This window comes from Erythrolamprus reginae, chromosome Z (assembly GCF_031021105.1).
Source record: "Erythrolamprus reginae isolate rEryReg1 chromosome Z, rEryReg1.hap1, whole genome shotgun sequence".
Classification (NCBI taxonomy): Eukaryota; Metazoa; Chordata; class Lepidosauria; order Squamata; family Dipsadidae; genus Erythrolamprus; species Erythrolamprus reginae.
Genome location: NC_091963.1, coordinates 34429160 through 34446705, shown reverse-complemented (window position 1 = coordinate 34446705; position 17546 = coordinate 34429160). Strand labels below are relative to the sequence as shown.

At 45.0% G+C, this 17546-nt stretch overlaps 1 protein-coding gene across 3 annotated transcripts in view; it reads right to left on the bottom strand.

Moving 5' to 3' along the window:
* Nucleotides 1–142: 142 nt before the first annotated feature.
* Nucleotides 143–17546, bottom strand: part of CASD1 (CAS1 domain containing 1) — a 55899-nt gene continuing 38495 nt past the window's right edge. For all 3 annotated transcript variants that reach the window (XM_070726697.1, XM_070726695.1, XM_070726698.1), the window contains exons 15-19: nucleotides 15504–15605; nucleotides 15167–15307; nucleotides 14854–14931; nucleotides 5272–5364; nucleotides 143–2894 (exon numbers count right to left, since the gene is read on the bottom strand). In XM_070726697.1, coding sequence (XP_070582798.1) covers nucleotides 2637–2894; nucleotides 5272–5364; nucleotides 14854–14931; nucleotides 15167–15307; nucleotides 15504–15605 — 672 coding nt within the window. In that variant the 3' untranslated portion in view covers nucleotides 143–2636. The remainder of the gene's footprint in view (nucleotides 2895–5271; nucleotides 5365–14853; nucleotides 14932–15166; nucleotides 15308–15503; nucleotides 15606–17546) is intronic.

Sequence of the window (17546 nt, the reverse complement as noted above, 5' to 3'; positions counted from 1 at the left end):
TAAATCTGATACACATTGATTTTAAATGATATAAGTAAAACAATTATTAGTGATGTCCTATTTTTTACTGGAGCCTTTTATGAGAGGATATATTTTTAACAATATATTTGCAATATTTTGTATAAGAATTACACAAGTAATATTGTAGTATTTTCATGTATTTTATGTCAGAGGATAAGCCAGGATTTTAAAAAAAAAATTCAGAAAGATTTTTTTTAAAAAACACACACACACAAACATAACACTCCTTTACTTAACTGATGCTCCTTTAGTACAAAAATAAGCACATCACATTTATTTAAACCTTAAATTACTTCATATTTTTCACATAACTTTGAAATATATTCTTTTAAAAATATATAGCAAACAAGTGCAATATTTCAAACTTAAAAATAATCTTTAACCAAATCTGTACAACAGATAAATAAAGTATCTATAGTATACTCAGATTATAACATAACGAAACATTCCCATCCTAACAAAAATTCTCACGGGATCTCATTTGTACAACTCCTGACTTGCCAGACATTAAATCCATGTTAAACAAATCTGAAGAAAAGAAATGAAAAATCATCAATGGTAAAACAAAACTTTCTACACCTTTTGAAATAAATGGTCAGATAAACACAGGACTTACACAATAAGCTAATGTAATAAACATTTAACAGTTTGAAAACTATTATTATTCCTATTCCTATTTAGTGGGATTTCCTCTTCTTTCCCATTGTTTAGTATAATCTATTACAATGGGAATTACAAATTCCTAATTCCATACATCAAAACACACTAATAAATAAAAAGCCCTATAATTGCACATTTGCATAGAAAACAATACCGTCTATTCATTCTTCAAGTGCTAAAACTGGATGCAACATGCAGGACATATTAGGGACATGTTGCAACTGATATCAAAGCTAAGTCCCCAATGAACATACCATAAACATACCTCCTACTAAGCTGTTACTTTTCTTTTAAAGGCAGACATTTCTTTGCCAAACAACTTTCCCCAAGTCTCTTGAAATGCTCTTTCAATGCCAAAAAATAGGAAATTACACAATTTCACTACAAACCTCCAGTTCTCAAAATTAGTCCTGAAGCTGATAGTGACAGAAAGCCAATGAGGGATATGTTTTTAAAATTCTGAAAGAAATTTTAATGTGAATATGCATCTTGGAATCTACATATTCCACACAAATATTAAGATCCTGAATAATACTTAAAATCTTATTTTGACTACAAATTGCCCAGGAATACACTCCAAATTGCCAGAATTAGAATATCAGAATTAGTATATGCCACTTATTTTTTTCAGATTAAATAACACTATTTCCTTCAAATTCAATTACTATACATTGCATTTAACATCTGCATAGCATGCTTAGGAATAGGAACAGAAATGCTACTATGAGAATATAGCTAAATATTAATGGAATTTGAAGGTATATGTAAAATATAATGAAGCATTTTGTATTTTAAACCTTAAAATACTATTCCTGAACTACCTATTTTGCATGGAGTTGTGCAAATATTAATTTCAAAAAGAAATTGCAACAGCTTCATAGCCCTTTTAAAACAGTGATTGGTAAAATAGCTTTGAAATTCCTATACTTGAGGAGGTAATTTTTTTGTCCTTACTTCTCATGCAGTCCATGCAAATTCTGAATAAAAAACCCTTTTTCCTAAGCCAAAAAGTAATTCTTACAGAAATCACAGAACAATCACAGCTAAATGCCCAACTTCTTTGAAGAAATGTATCAGATAAAAACTTCTCTGGTTCCCATGAAATTTTCATGAAAAAAAGAAAATAAAAACGGAAGTAAAATTAACTTAGCAGTATTCCAGAAAGGAGAATTCAGAAGAAAATCACAGGAAATATTAAATTTCCAATTAACATTTGAAACTGAAGAGACTTCAAAATACTGATTAAAAATAAATAGTGGAAGAAAAATAAGACTGCTCAATGAGTGAATGTCAATCACTAAGCACAGATAAATTGTTGAAGATTTACTGAACTGAAATGCAGCTTGTAAACATTAAGATTCAGTGTCTTTTTATCCCTCAGTTCTTGAGACGTTTCCTAGAAATAATATATATACCCAGAAATTAAAAATAAATCACTACAGACATTTTGTTCCCAGATTCTATGCAGTATTCTGTTGACGCCTTATGGTCTTCAACGATTTCTCTATGTGATTCCAGGAGTTCAAAATGCTACCAAGAGGTGGGTTATGTAATTTGCAGCTTAAGCAGTTTTGTTTTCCCATACAGTGGATGTAAATAGTAATCATTTTAAGAAATGCTTCCAGAAAACATTTTAGATGCCTTTCTGAGCTCATTTTACTCGATTGGTACATTAATTTTAGAAAGCTTTGTAAACAAAATAATCCTCCAGAGAAAAATCTTTTTTTCCCCCTCCTCATACAGTTGTATATAATGCATTCCCATTTTCCTGAATGGATGTTATCCTTAGGCAACATATATGTGTTATTATATTTCCTATGCTCTTTTTTCTTGTGTTCCCCAGGAACAGAAATAAAGTTGACTGAGTATGTAATTCCAGATGATTTTAATTTGATTCCGGAGGTATAAATTGAAGTGGAAGCAATGACTGAAGGGTTTTATGGAAGTTAACAGCTTCACTGTTTTTGAAAAGATGATAAAAAGAGAAATCCGGAGAAAAACACACATGCCCATATTAACCTTTTCAGCAGCATTACATTATCTTTTGGAACAACAATCTGTGCAAGATCATTTGTGATCTGGGAAATTTCATGAGCCACACATACAAATATAAAAGTACTGACAATAATGTTAAGCATAGGGATTCCTGGAATAAGGACCAAGATTCCCTTTGTATCTGCTGCCAGCCAGATGTGATACTGACAAATGAAGAGCTGGAAAGAAAATATAACAAGAATTAGAACTAAGTGATACTGGAAGACATTTGAACACATGGACTGTTACTACATACTGTAAGCTTAGTGAAACAGAGTATTTATTTATTTATTTATTTATTTATTCATTCATTCATTCATTCATTCATTTATTGGATTTGTATGCCGCCCCTCTCCGGAGACTCGGAGCGGCTAACAGCAGCAATAAAACAGTGTATAGTAATCTAATACTAAAAACGATTAAAAACCCATTAATATAAAAACCAAACATACATACATACATACCATGCACAGAATTGTAAAGGCCTAGGGGGAAAGAGGATCTCAATTCCCCCATGCCTGACGGCAGAGGTGGGCTTTAAGTAGCTTACGAAAGGCAAGGAGGGTGGGGGCAATTCTAATCTCTGGGGTGAGTTGGTTCCAGAGGGCCGGGGCCGCCACAGAGAAGGCTCTTCCTCTGGGTCCTGCCAAGCGACATTGTTTAGTTGACGGGACCTGGAGAAGATCCACTCTGTGGGACCTAACTGGACGCTGGGATTCGTGCAGCAGAAGGCAGTCCCTGAGATAATCTGGTCCGGTGCCATGAAGGGCTTCATAACCAACACTTTGAATTGTGATCGGAATCTGATCGGCAACCAATGCAGACTGCAGAGTGTTGGTGTAACATGGGCATATTTGGGAAAGCCCATGACTGCTCTCGCAGCTGCATTCTGCACGATCTGAAGTTTCCGAACATTTTTCAAAAATAGCCCCATGTAGAGAGTGTTACAGTAGTCGAGCCTCGAGGTGATGAGGGCATGAGTGACTGTGAACACTGACTCCCGGTCCAAGTAGGGTCGCAACTACAATTATGTCCACAACAGAAAAGCATCAGATCTATGCCACCAACTGATGAAAAAGCAAACTTCCTCTAGTAAGGGTTGGCGACTTTTATTCAAGCTGGAATATAAACTGCTTTATTGAAAAATTCATAGTCTAATCATATCAAATCTAAATTCCTTTGGACAAATGGGGGGGGGGGGGCGCGGGATCTTAACTTCACCCTTGCACGGTGGAACAGTACTTCAGGTGCAGTATTATAGGCTAATTCTGGTAACTGCCGGCATTTCAATCCCGACTGGCTCAAGGTTGATTTGGCCTTCCTTCCTTCAGAGGTTGGTAAAATGAAGATTCAGAGTTTTGGGGGCAATATGCAGTCTCTAAACCACTTAGAGAAGGCTGTAAAGCACTGTGAAGCTGTAAATACAGTGATCCCCCGGGTATTGCGATCCCGATCATTGCGAACAGCTATATGGCGATTTTTCAACCCAGAAGTCAAAACACCATCTGCGCATGCGCGCCCTTTTTTCTATGGCCAAGCATGCGTAGATGGCGCCGGGCAGATCAGCTGCTGGGCGGCTTCCCTGGGTCTTCCCCCTCTTGCTGGCGGGAGGGCGAGCGGCGGGCATCAGCGAGGAGTTTCCCCACCGCCCACGCAAACTCCTCGCTGCCGCTCGCCCGCCCTTCGCCCGCCCACGCCGTTCGCTCGCGCCGCTTCCCAGCTGAGTCCTGAAGCGAACTTTTGCGTTTGGCTTCAGGACTCAGCTGGGAAGCGGCACGAGCGAACGGCGTGGGCGGGCGAAGGGCGGGCGAGTGGCAGCGAGGAGTTTGCGTGGGCGGTGGGGAGACCCCAGCGCCGCTTCCCAGCTGAGTCCCGAAGCCAAACGTGGAAGTTCGCCTTTGCCTTCTGGCTTCAGGACTCAGCTGGGAAGCGGCACGAGCGAACGGCGTGGGCAGGCGAAGGGCGGGCGAGCGGCGGGCACGCGGGCAGGTAGGCGGCGGACAAGCGGTGGGCGGACAAGACAAGTGGCGGGCGCGGCAGCAGCGAGGAGTTTGCGTGGGCGGCGGGGAAACCCCAATCTTCGGCTCCTCGCTGCTGCGGCAGAAGTAAAAACACCATCTGCGCATGCGGATGGTGTTTTTACTTCCGCACCGCTACTTCGCGAAAAACCGATCATTGCGAGGGGTCCTGGAACGGAACCCTCACAATAATCGGGGGACCACTGTATGTCTAAGTGCTATTGCTTTTGCTAACATTAGTTGTATTAACACAACTCAATAACGTTCTCTTATTTTTACCATATAAGCCAGGTGGTGACGTTTGTTGCAATGACAGAATGAAGCATCAGCCAAGTCATTGGGGAGGCTTTGATGCCTAAAGGAAGTGTTTAACATGAGGATCCTAGTGATTTTCATGTTAAATGGCTATGTGACACTCCTTTCAAAACTGTCCACCTTTGTACACTTGTCCATGTAGGTTACAAGGCCTGCTGGTTATACTTCATCTTTAGAAAACATCTTTTCAGTTTTAAAACTACAACTATGTGGTGCTACTTGCCTCAAGAGAAATCCTTCCAAACCATGCAAAAAATGAACTGTATACTGAACGAGGATAGCCAGGTATATTCCTAATTAGGATGAAAGCTAGAATCTGAAAGACAAAAACAAATTACCGTGTAAAATAATAGAGTCAGTTTATGCTATGCATTTAGGATACACAACCAATAGTAGAAGAAATTAAAATTCTGTTAACATAAAAATTACCAAGAAATAAGCAAATTGCTAAATATTATCATATAAAAAATGACAACATACACCTGAAAATTTTTACAAATACTTCCCTCAAAAATGAGGCTCTATTAGTCGTAAGTTGATTACAACAAATTGCTAAGTTCAGGCCATGGTGAGTTCAGCACACAGCTAATAATTTCTTCTCCAAGGGTCACATATATTGCTAAGTATTAAAGGATTACAAGTGTCAATACCATATTTTTCAGAGTATAAGAAGCACCAGAGTATAGGACGCACCTTAATTCTGGGGGAGCAAAACAAGGGGGGAAAAATCAGTTCTGGGTATTTAACTGGAGTGGGTGGGGTGGAAAATGATATTCATGGGGGAAGAAGAAGGACTTGGAACCAAAAGCTCCACTCCAAGATGCCCCCCCCCCCCCCATCTTCTACCTATAGTCCTACCCACTGAAAGCCTGCTGGGCTTCTGGGCAAGATCCCTGCATCTTTGCAGAGAGCAACTTCCAAGTGACACAAGAGCCACAGAGATTCACGATTCTCCCACCTGATTCCTCAAATTGGGTTTCTTGAGACCTTGACTTGAAGATTTTAATTTATTGATTTTGGTGATGATGTGTGCTGAACTGCTGGACAGTTTGTGTTGCAAGACGCAAGTTATTTCAATATCTTGATTACTATTTCAGGCTTTGTTCTTCTAGTCGATCATGTTCCTCCCCATTCCAAAATGGAGCGTGCAGAGAACAAAAAAGAGCATTGCATTTCGAGTGGCAGGCAGCAGTGACTGCACACCCCGTTTTTGGAATCGGGGAGGAAATAGTGTTTTTGGCCTGCAGTGTCAGCCAGAACCACTCACCGCCTGAAACGCAATGCTCTTTTTTTGCCTCCTCATGCCCCATTTTTAGAATGGAAAGGAAAGTGTTTTGGGCTTCAGCACCGGCCGGAGCCACCTACTGCCCACCACTGTTCCCTCTAAGCTGCGCGGATGTGCAGCCAACAGGAAACCGAGTCTTCGGAGAGGGGCGGCATACAAATCTAAGTAATAAATAAATAATAAATAAATAATAAACCTCCATGCAGCACTTTGAAATGCCGCACAGTTATGATGGGAAACAGGCCTCCTTGCCAATGTGGGTCTGGCTCCTGCCCACCTCGCCCCCGGTGAGGGCGCCCAGGAACAGGAGGTGCACCGAGAAATGTTGCTGCCCCACAAGTGACCCTGGAGAGAGGGGAGAAAGACACTGCTGCTCCCAGCCCCAGAAGAGGAATCACTGGATCTGGATGGGGGTGTGGGGGCATTTCAGATTAAGGAGAAACTGGGAGCAAAAGGCCCAATTGGAAATCTCCCTTCTGCCATGTCATCAGTCTCTGAGCAGAGTCTCCCTTGACTTCACCCAATGGAGGAAAGTTCGGCGCAGAGAGCAAAGTGGGGAAAGGGGGACGGGGAATATTTTCAGTCTTGGGGGGGGGGGGGGCTAAATTCTACAAGTGTGTTCCATGCCAGTTCAGGAGGGAAATATGGACTTTCTTTTGCCTTTTTATTTCTTTAATTCAGTATATACAGCTGCCTTCCTCAGATGATTCATCTCTGGGCCCCATGGAAAGAGACTGAAGTGAAAGGAGAAAGAAAAACTAGTTCCACAATGGAGCAAAAGCTTTAAATCTATAGTTAGTCCAGATATTTTCTGGGAGTTGAAGTCCACAAGTCTTAAAGTTACCAAGTTTGGGACACATGCTCTATTGCAAAAAATTATTTTCAAACTTCATATGAAGGAATTTGATCAAGGAAACATATCTCATTTTTTAAAAGCTTAGTATGCAAGTTACTCCAAACACCTAACGCCTCTCCTAACAAACTTTTCAAGATACGAACCCGGTGTTTAAGATTTTTTTGCCTCTTCTTCCGAACTATTTTCACCTTATGAACCCAAGCTGCTCCTCCTGGGATGCCTCGCCTCCAGACATTTGTTGCCAGGGTTTGTGTGAAGGAAGCAAGGAGAACAGAGTGCTTGCAGAAGCAATGAAAGGGTGTGTTTTGAAGAAAGAAAAGGGAGGGACGGCTTGGAGAGAGCCAAGAGTTTGCATTAAGAAAGCAAGGAGAACGGAGTGCTTGCAGAGGTAATGAAAGGGTGTGTTTTGAAGAAAGAAAAGGGAGGGGCGGCTTGGAGAGAGCGAAAGAGTTTGCATTAAGAAAGCAAGGAGAATGGAATGCTTGCAGAGGCAATGAAAGAACCGTTGTACTCACCTGAACGGTCTTCTCCAGGTCCTGGAAGGAGAGTCCAGCATGGGATTTAGCTCAATCTTATTGGTAGGAACTGAGTTTTAAATTAATATAATTAACATATTAATTAGGTACCGCCCCCTTGCTGCCCCAGTACCTCAGTTTTAAAAAAACGAATCTCATGAATAAACAGAATTTATTTAACAAGAACAACAAACAGTAACTGAACGCAACAGCTGTCCATGGTTCAATGGGAGGGTATGGACTCTCCTTCCAGGACCTGGAGAAGACCGTTCAGGTGAGTACAACGGTTCTTCTCCCATGTCTCTGGAAGGAGAGTCCAGCATGGGATATACCCAAGTTCCACTGTTCAAGGGAGGGATATCATTGAATCATGACCCTGTAGTGTCACACACTCGTTGCAACACTCTCCTCCCGAAAGCCGCCTCGGCTGAAGCAAACGTGTCCAATTTATAGTGCCGTATAAAGGTGGTAGGGGTGGCCCACGTGGCCGCCCTACAGATGTCCTCTATCGATGCATGTGTGGCCCATGCCGCTGAAGTAGCGGCACTACGAGTCGAATGAGCCGTGATTCCACTGGGTAATGGCTGGGAACATGCTTTGTACGCTTCTGCTATACAAAGCTTCAACCATTGACTAATTGTCTGGGATGACACCTTGAGACCCAGTCGATGTTGGCCGAAGGATACAAACAAGGCCTCTGACTTGCGAAAAGAGGCCGTGCGCCTAATATAGAGTTTAAGAGCTCTGCGCACGTCCACCTTATGCCACTTAAGTTCCAATGGATGTGATCCATGCACGCAGAAATCCGGCAAGACAAGTTCCTGTGTCCGGTGAAAGTGGGTGTTGACTTTAGGTATGAACGTTGGGTCCAAACGTAGGGTCACCCTATTAGGTTGAAATGTACAAAGGTCAGGCCTTACAGACAAGGCCGACAGCTCCGACACCCGCCTTGCTGATGTAATGGCCACTAAGAATGCTGTTTTAAGAGATAACATCCTCAAAGACACAGTTCTCAGCGGCTCAAACGGAGGAGCTGTGAGCGCTTGCAACACCGTCGTAAGATCCCAAGTAGGAAACCGTCGTATCGGTGGGGGATGCCTATTGGTAGCCCCTTTTAAAAAGTCTCTAATCAACGAATGGTGGGACAATAATCCCCCATCCTCAGATCGAATGATCGTTGCCAAAGCCGCTACCTGTCTCCTTAATGTGTTGGGGGCCAATCCCTTCTCCAGACCGGATTGTAAAAACTCCAACACCAAGACTAAATTAGCATCCTGTGGCCGTTGATGTTTGACCTCGCAAAAGGCGGTGAATGCGGCCCACGTAGCCTGGTATATCCTAGTCGTTGAAGGCCTCCTGGCCGACTGGATCGTAGCGATGACATTCTCAGGAATGTTCCAGGTTCTTAATCTGTCCCCCTCAAGCGCCAAGCGGTCAGGTGGAACCACTGCGGCTCTGGATGGACAATCGCTCCCTGAGTGAGGGTGATTAGGTTGTCTGGGATCCTCCAGGGCTGGACTATCGAGAGCCCCATCAGGTCTGCGAACCAAGCCCGGCGTGGCCAGTGTGGTGCTATCAGTATGATCTCCGCCCGTTCCACTAGGATCTTCTCGATGACCCTTGGAAGAAGTGGTATTGGTGGAAAGGCATAAAGCAATTCCTTTGGCCACGGAAGGTACAGGGCATTGGTCCCCTCGGCTCCCGGTGTGGGAAATCTGGAATAAAACCTCGGGAGCTGGGCATTGCGGGAAGTCGCAAATAAGTCTACCTGTGGGTTGCCAAACCGTTTGGTCACTTGCTGGAACAGGTGTGGGGTCAGACTCCACTCCGCGGGATCCACTGCTTGTCGACTGAGCCAATCCGCTTGAACATTGGCTTCCCCCGCAATGTGCTCCGCGTGAAGAGACGCAAGATGGATCTCCGCCCAGTCGAAAAGGAGTTGTGTTTCCTCCATCAACCTGAGGGATCTGGTCCCTCCCTGGTGGTTGAGATGCGCCCTGGTTGCAACATTGTCCGTGCGGACCAACACATGCTTCCCGTGGAGGAGCGTTGCGAATGTCGACAAGGCCAGGCGCACCGCTTTTAGCTCCAAGAAATTGATATTCACAGGAACCAAGTCCTGAGGCAGCCACACTCCTTGGGTCACATGATGGTCCACATGGGCTCCCCAACCCAGGAGGCTGGCATCCGTAGTCACAATGATGTGTTGTAGGTGACCAAAGGGGGACCCTTGATGTATCGCCCGGGACTTCCACCATCTTAGGGAGTCTCGCAGGCCTCGTTGCACCGTAATTGACCTGCGTGTGTGACTGACACGGCGTTTTTGGTAAGGAAGTAAAGTCCATTGTAGCGTGCGAAAGTGATACCGTGCCCAGGGAACGATGTCCACGCACGACACTAGAGTCCCTAGGACCTTGGAAAGGAAGGCCAGCGGCACCATCCTCTGATGTTGTAATTTGGTGACTAAGCCCTGGACGTTGCGCTTTCTCTCCGGAGACAGGTAAACTCTCATGGAGGTGGTGTCGATAACCGAGCCAAGATGGGTTATAATTGTGGTGGGCGAAAAATGACTTTTTTCGTTGTTTATCGTAAAGCCATGCTCCTGCAACAGCGCTACCGTGTCCCGCAGATCCTGCTGCGCGGTCGCCCGATCCCTGGACAATACGAGGATGTCGTCCAAGTACGCTAAAAGTCTTATTGATCGGGACCGTAAGGCGGCGATTAACGAATCCAGGATCTTGGTAAAGGTGCGCGGTGCGGAAGAGAGGCCAAAGGGCATCGCCCGGTACTGATAGTGCCTCCCTTGGACATAAAATCGGAGGTATTTCCGGTGCTCTGGGTGGATGGGAATGTGTAAATACGCCTCCTTCAGGTCGATGGATGACATGAGATCTCTGGGCCGGATGGATGCCAGGATCGTGCGGAGGGAGGCCATCTTGAATCTGCGGTATAACACGTACTTGTTTAGATTTTTCAGATTCAAGATGAGCCTGCAACCTCCTGATGACTTGGGTACTATGAAGACCCTGGAGTAGTACCCCATGCCCTCCATCTGGGCTGGCACCCTCTCGATGGCTTGAATCTCTAGGAGATGCGCAATCTCTTGCTCTAGTAATGTCCGATTGATAATGTCCTTGGGTACTGGACATGATACAAAATGGGTAGGCGGAATACAAAGGAACTCCAGGCGTAGGCCCCGGCTTACCGTGTCCAGGATCCAGGCGTCGGAGGATGTGGTCCTCCAGGCGGTACAAAACCTTTGGAGTTTTCCCCCCAAAGGGACCTGCCCTATGGAGTCACTTGGCTCCACGGAAACCTCGTTGATTGAAACCCCGAAAGGGGCGTCTCGCCTGCTGATATCCCCTGCCCCTGCCTTGAAAGTAGGTCCTATCACCCCGGTACGAGTAGGACTGCCCATATTGACCTTGTGAGTAGGGTCGGGAGGCCTGGGTGGTTCCGGAGGCAGGGTCCCATCGAAAGGGCTGCCGACGTCGATACGGTGTGTTACTGCGATCTTGCCTTCTAGAGGATCTGGGAAGGATCTTCCTCTTATCCTTGTCTTCCACAAGGACGGATTCCAACACCTCCCCAAACAGTTTCGTGCCCTGGAAAGGGGCAGACGACAGGCGCCACTTCGACTTGGCGTCCGCCTGCCAATGTCGAAGCCACAGGAGGCGCCGAGAAGAGACAGTGGAAGCCATGCCCCTTGCAGAAAACTTTGCCGCATGCAAGGTAGCATCCGCGGAAAACTCGGCCGCCGCTAGCAGCTTGTTTAAGTCCTGCTTGAGGCGAGAGTCTTCAGGCCCCATCCTAGACTGCACCTCCTGAAGCCACATGATGGAGGCTCTATTGAAAATGGATGCAGTAGATGCCGCCCGCAGGGCCCATGCTGCCATTTGATGGGCCTTTTTCAGGAGAGTCTCAGCCCGTCTTTCATCAGGCTTGAGACTGTCCGCAGTCTCCGAAGGGACGACAGCATTGGATACCAGCGTGGCCACTGGCTTATCCACTGGCGGGAATTGCAGCAGGTTCTCCATCTCTTCGTCGAACGTATAGAAGCGACGCTCCATCATGGAGGGGCCCTGTGCCGCTGCTGGGTGCTGCCAGGTGCGTTTGATATTTTCCAAGAATATCTCCATTGCAGGCACGTTCTCGGATTCCTTAGGTTGCTCCTTACACAGGGAAGCCGAAGTCCTAAGTCCATCCCCTGCATCCGTAGGTGCATTCGCCCCTGGCACATCTAAGGTTTGCTTCACCTTATGCAACAGCAGCCTAAATAAAGTTGGCTTAAATAGTCCTGCGGGAGCTGGCTGTTCAGGGCAGGCATAATCATCATCAGATAGTTCATTGTGCCCATGCTCGCTGTCTTCTTCCAGAAAGCCAGTGTCTCCCGCAAAAGAATCCAACCCAGGAGGGGGCGGTGGTGCTGACCAAAGATCCCTGGGCTGGTAAGCTTGTGGCAATGGAGGTGTTACTTGCTGGGCACCGGCCACCATTCCCTGCGCATATATGTTAGCAATCATGTCCTGCAGGGATGGTGGAAAGGCTTGCCAGACATCACCCTGGGTTCTAAGCCCTGCAGCAGTAGGGGTAAAGGATGCCGAGGGAGCTGCAATTGTTTGTGGACCAGTAGAAGGCCCATACAATGGTTGGCTGATTGAGGCAGGCCTCTCTGGCCTGACCTGAGGTGAAGGCAATGGTGTAGTTGTGCCAGGTAATGCCTGACGGTCGGGGGACCAATCTTTTTCTGAGGCAGAGCCTAAGGCCCCCATTGGCAGTGTCCCCCCTGGTGGAAGTGGCTGAAATGGGGGTATATGGAAGGCCCCTGCAGCTGGAGAAGTTAATGCTGCATCCAAGCGTTGCTCTAACGCTTTTATTTTCCTCTCTGCTTCTCTTAATGAGGAAGACGATTGGGAAGATTTGGCCTTGGCCTTAGAAGAGGCCTTCTCCTTGCTTTTGCAGGAACCCTGAGCAGACTGGGATTGCTCCTGCCCTTGCTGGTCAGCCATCCTGTCAGAAAGTGGGGCAGCTTTACTCACAAATTTCCTTGAAACCAGTATCCAAACACACTCTCAAAGCAATTTTGGCTCCACTCGTGAATGCCTGTAATGGCTGTCGGCAGTTGCTCACTGCACGTGAGTGACCTAGCCAATGAGCCTGTTGCTGGGTAAAACACCGGCCTGGCTCCTGGCGCGGTGCCAAAGCGCGCCAAAAATGAGGCTGTCAGGTCTGCCGCGCGCCAATTAAGCCCCAAAATGGCGGGCGCAAGTTATTGCCGCTTCGGGGGGAAAAAGGGGGGGGGGCGCGGCTTCCATGGCTTCATAAACGGCCGAAATCGCCGACTCTGCCCCCCCCCCCGCTCGCCGCTTGCATTTCGAGCGGCTTCTTCACTCTTCCCGACTTCAGCGGCTTCATTCTTTTAAACCTGTAATTAGCCGTCAGCTGTGAGGCGCTCGGGACGGCTCCCCCGGCATCAGCTGAGAAGCGCGGCTTTTCTTTTTAAGGCAGATCGGGACTGCGAAGTCCTTCCGCTGCCCCCTTAAGTGGGTAGGGGGCGGACCCCTCCCACACGGGGTGAAAGCCAGATATGACCACGGAGGACAGGGATCTTCGGCTCAACATTCCTCTTCAGGGCAGTACTCTCGGAGAGAAGAGGCCCCATAAGGAGAACGATGGGGGCGCTGCCCACGGAGGGCAGAAACCCCTTAATCCTGTAGAAACCTGTTAAAGACATAAGCAAAAACATTAAAACTGTAAACATAAATTTTACTACTATACACTTTATTTTAAATTGCTCCTTCAGGAGCAAGCAACTCAGTGTTCCTATCCTAGACTGAGTTTTTTTAAAACTGAGGTACTGGGGCAGCAAGGGGGCGGTACCTAATTAATATGTTAATTATATTAATTTAAAACTCAGTTCCTACCAATAAGATTGAGCTAAATCCCATGCTGGACTCTCCTTCCAGAGACATGGGAGAAGGGTGTGTTTGAAGAAAAGGGAGGGGCGACCACTTGCCTTTCTTCCTTTCCCACGCCCCCTTTCGCTAGCACCCTGCTAGCCTTGCTTCCTCCACCCGCCCCCTTTCACTGCTTTTCCCTGCCCTCCGTTCGTCTCCCTTCAAAAATTTGGGATTTTCCTGAAGAATTTGCACGCATTATTTGCTTTTACATTGATTCCTATGGGAAAAACATTGTTTCATCTTACATACTTTTCTACTTACGAACCTCGTCATGGAACGAATTATGTTCGTAAGATGAGGTACCACTGTATTACGAATTTTTCCACATACTTCAAATGTGAAGTTATTCTACTGATTGAATATAATAGTATAAACATAATTTTGAGTTTCAAATAACACTGATTTTGTTGTTGTCTTGGGTGATATCTGTGAACGAAATTCAGGTGCTCAGGCATAAAAATGTGCCGCTCAGACACTATACCCACATCAAAGAAAAAATAGAAGGAACATTGCTGCCCACACATCCCCATTCCAAAAACATTGCATGGGGAGACATTTCAGGCGGTGGGTGATTCTGGCTGGCACTGCAGCCGAAAACACTTTTCTCTTTGATTCCAAAAACGGGGCGAGCAACCAGCATTGCCTGCTGCCTGAAACGCAATGCTCTCTTTTTATCTCTGCACACTATGGTTTGGGAATCGAGGAGGAAAGTAGAGGGTAAGGGATCATGTCACCTCAGGCAGAAGTGACATGAACCCTTACCTCAGTGAGGGCGAACCTATGGCACGGGTGCCAGAGGTGGCACGCAGAGCCATATTTGCTGGCACGCGGGCTGTTGCCCTAGCTCAGCTCCAATGTGCCTATGTATGCCAACCAGCTGATTTTTTGCTTGCACAGAGGTTCTGGGAAGGCGTTTTTGGCTTCCAGAGAGCCTCTAGGGGGATGGGGGAGGGTGTGCTTGCCAACCATTTACCTGGTTCCCAATGGGCTGCAGATTAGTATGGTCCACAGCCTGAGATTTAGGCATCCATGCTCCACAAAATGCTTACTTATTGTGGCAATTAATTTGGCTCTTCTCTCTTCTTTGTGAATATGAGTTAGAATTTGCTTTATTATTTATAATAATACTTTAGGCTTTATTAGCTATATGTGTTAATGTAATCATAGATATGGTAGATAATATAATTACCTGCACAACTGAAACAGAAGGATGCATTTCATTGCATTCAGTTTTATTCTTACAACTACTTGCCCAGATGGAATATGTCTACAAACATAAAACAAAGATATGAGCCAATTATTCATGAAATCAGATATTGAATTCACTCATAAGATAAATATCTTTGTAATCATTCAATTTTAAAACATTAATTGTCCCAGGCAAGTTTATATAAGTGTCTATTAGCAGACATTCTCGATAAATTAAATTTAATTTATGACATATCACTTAAGCCTCCAATTTAATAAAAACAGTAGATAGCCATAACAGTTTTGAAACTTACCAGAAAAAACACTACTGAAATAAATAAGAAAATATTTGAAACTTTGGTGGGAAAGAGTGGCTCTCCCTTTCCTTCTGAGAGGACCTGTCGTTTCTGAAAAGTTAGATAAATGAAAGCAAACAACATTCCATGGAAAACAACCTGTAAGAGAAAAGAATATTGCTTTATTTCTGTATTTAGCAAACATAAATTTAACATTATAGTTAGAACATTAAATTTATGTTCCCTTTTTAAATTTTTATTTTGCTTTGAAGCTGAAATTATTCATACATATTGGGACTATAGCTATGATAAGATCACATAAAAATAACATGAAAAAATTAAAAAAAATACATACATATCGATCTAATTTCCATCTAAACCACCATTCATAGACGCTCCCATTTAGTTCAAAAAACGTGGACAATGGCCATATAGAAAAAACCTTTTCAAATAGATCCTGTAAGAAACAAACATACATGCACACAACTATGTTATACTACTAAGTCATCTGACACAAATACTCAATTCCCATGAGTACAAATATATTTCAATGAAGACTCCATACTTCATCATGCAGTTGATATAAAAGTCCAAACACCCATTAAGATTTTTAAGATGTAAAAAAATAAGACCAAGATAAATCATTTCAGATTTCCCCCCACCTTTAATATAACATATAAGCTGTAGAGTTGAAAAAATAAGATGTAAGTCTTTTTAGGGGGAAAGATAATAAAAACATACACTTATGCACCTGCATAAGTGTGCACACTCCTAAACTAATACTTTGTTGAAACTTGATTTTATGACACTTAGTCTTTTGGGGTAGGAGCTATCACCATGGCACATTTTATCCAGGGAATCTGCCTACACTTCCTTGCAAATGTGCTCCAAATCTGTCAGTCTAAGGGGGCATTTCTTCGACAGAATCCTCCCATACATTTTCGATTGGAACCCGAACCACTCCAAAACTTTAATCTACTTCTAGTGAAGCCATTCTTTCATTAATCTAGAGGTACACTTTGAGTTCTCACGTTGAAAGATTAAATTTCTCTTCACCTTCAGCATTTAGCAAAGGCCTGAAGCTTTTGTGCAAAATTGATTGGCATTTGAAACTGGGTATAATTCCGTTCACCTTGACTAAAGTCAGGGTGAGCTGAAGAAAAACACTTCAACCACTATGCTTCAATTTATTTATTTTTACATCTCATACACGTGGTACTTTAGCAAGGGTATGTACACATTTTATATCCACTATATATATGAAAGGCAAAGTTCCTGAAAATATAGTTAATCTTAATATTTAATGATAGGAAAAAGGATCTGTTATTTCATATCAGACTCCATTTGGTGTTTGTTGTTGTTGTTGTTGTTGTTGTTGTTGTTATTATTATTATTATTATTATTATTATTATTTTGCAAAAATAGATTACATTCATGAATCATTACACCTCATTAAGATCCTATGGTAGAAGGGGAAAAAAAGCCACTGTTTAATTCCTTAACACCTTGCAAAATGAAATAATTTCATATTTCAATATACAGTGATCCCTCGAGTATCGCGAGGGTTACGTTCCAAGACCCCTCGCGATACTCGATTTTTCGCAATATAGTGGTGCGGAAGTAAAAACACCATCTGCGCATGCGTGCCCTCGCGCATGTGCAGATGGTGTTTTTCACTTCCGCACTTGGGAAGACCCCCGACCAACAGCTGAGGACCCGCCTGCCCGCCGCCGCGCCGCTCGTGCCGGGAACCAAACAGCCTGAGTTGCTCCCGGATTCTCCTCCGACCTGCCCTCAACTTACCTTCCAGCTGATGCTTCGATCCTTGGAAGAGGCCAGAGCGCCTTTCTGCACCACACTCTCCGCTTCGGTTCCTTTCCGGAAGATGGAAGTTTCTCTCCTTCCATCCTTTCTAGCAATACAATACTCGATGGTTTTAACCATCCTTTCTAGCAATACAATACTGTACTCGATGGTTTTAACCATCAAGTATTGTATTGCTAGAAAGGATGGAAGGAGAGAAACTTCCATCTTCCGGAAAGGAACCGAAGCGGAGAGTGTGGTGCAGAAAGGCGCTCTGGCCTCTTCCAAGGATCGAAGCATCAGCTGGAAGGTAAGTTGAGGGCAGGTCGGAGGAGAATCCGGGAGCAACTCAGGCTGTTTGGTTCCCGGCACGAGCGGCGCGGCGGCCGCGTTCCTCATGCCGCCGTTGCTGGCGCGGGCGCCACTTGCGAGGCCGCTGCGTTGCTCCCGTTTGTGCGGCCGCCGCGCCGCCGTTGCTAGCGCGGCCGCCGCTTGTGAGGCCGCCGTGTTGCTCCTGTTTGTGCGGCTGCCGCGCCGCTGTTGCTGGCGTGGCCGCCGCTTGTGAGGCCGCCGCGTTGCTCCCGTTTGTGCGGCC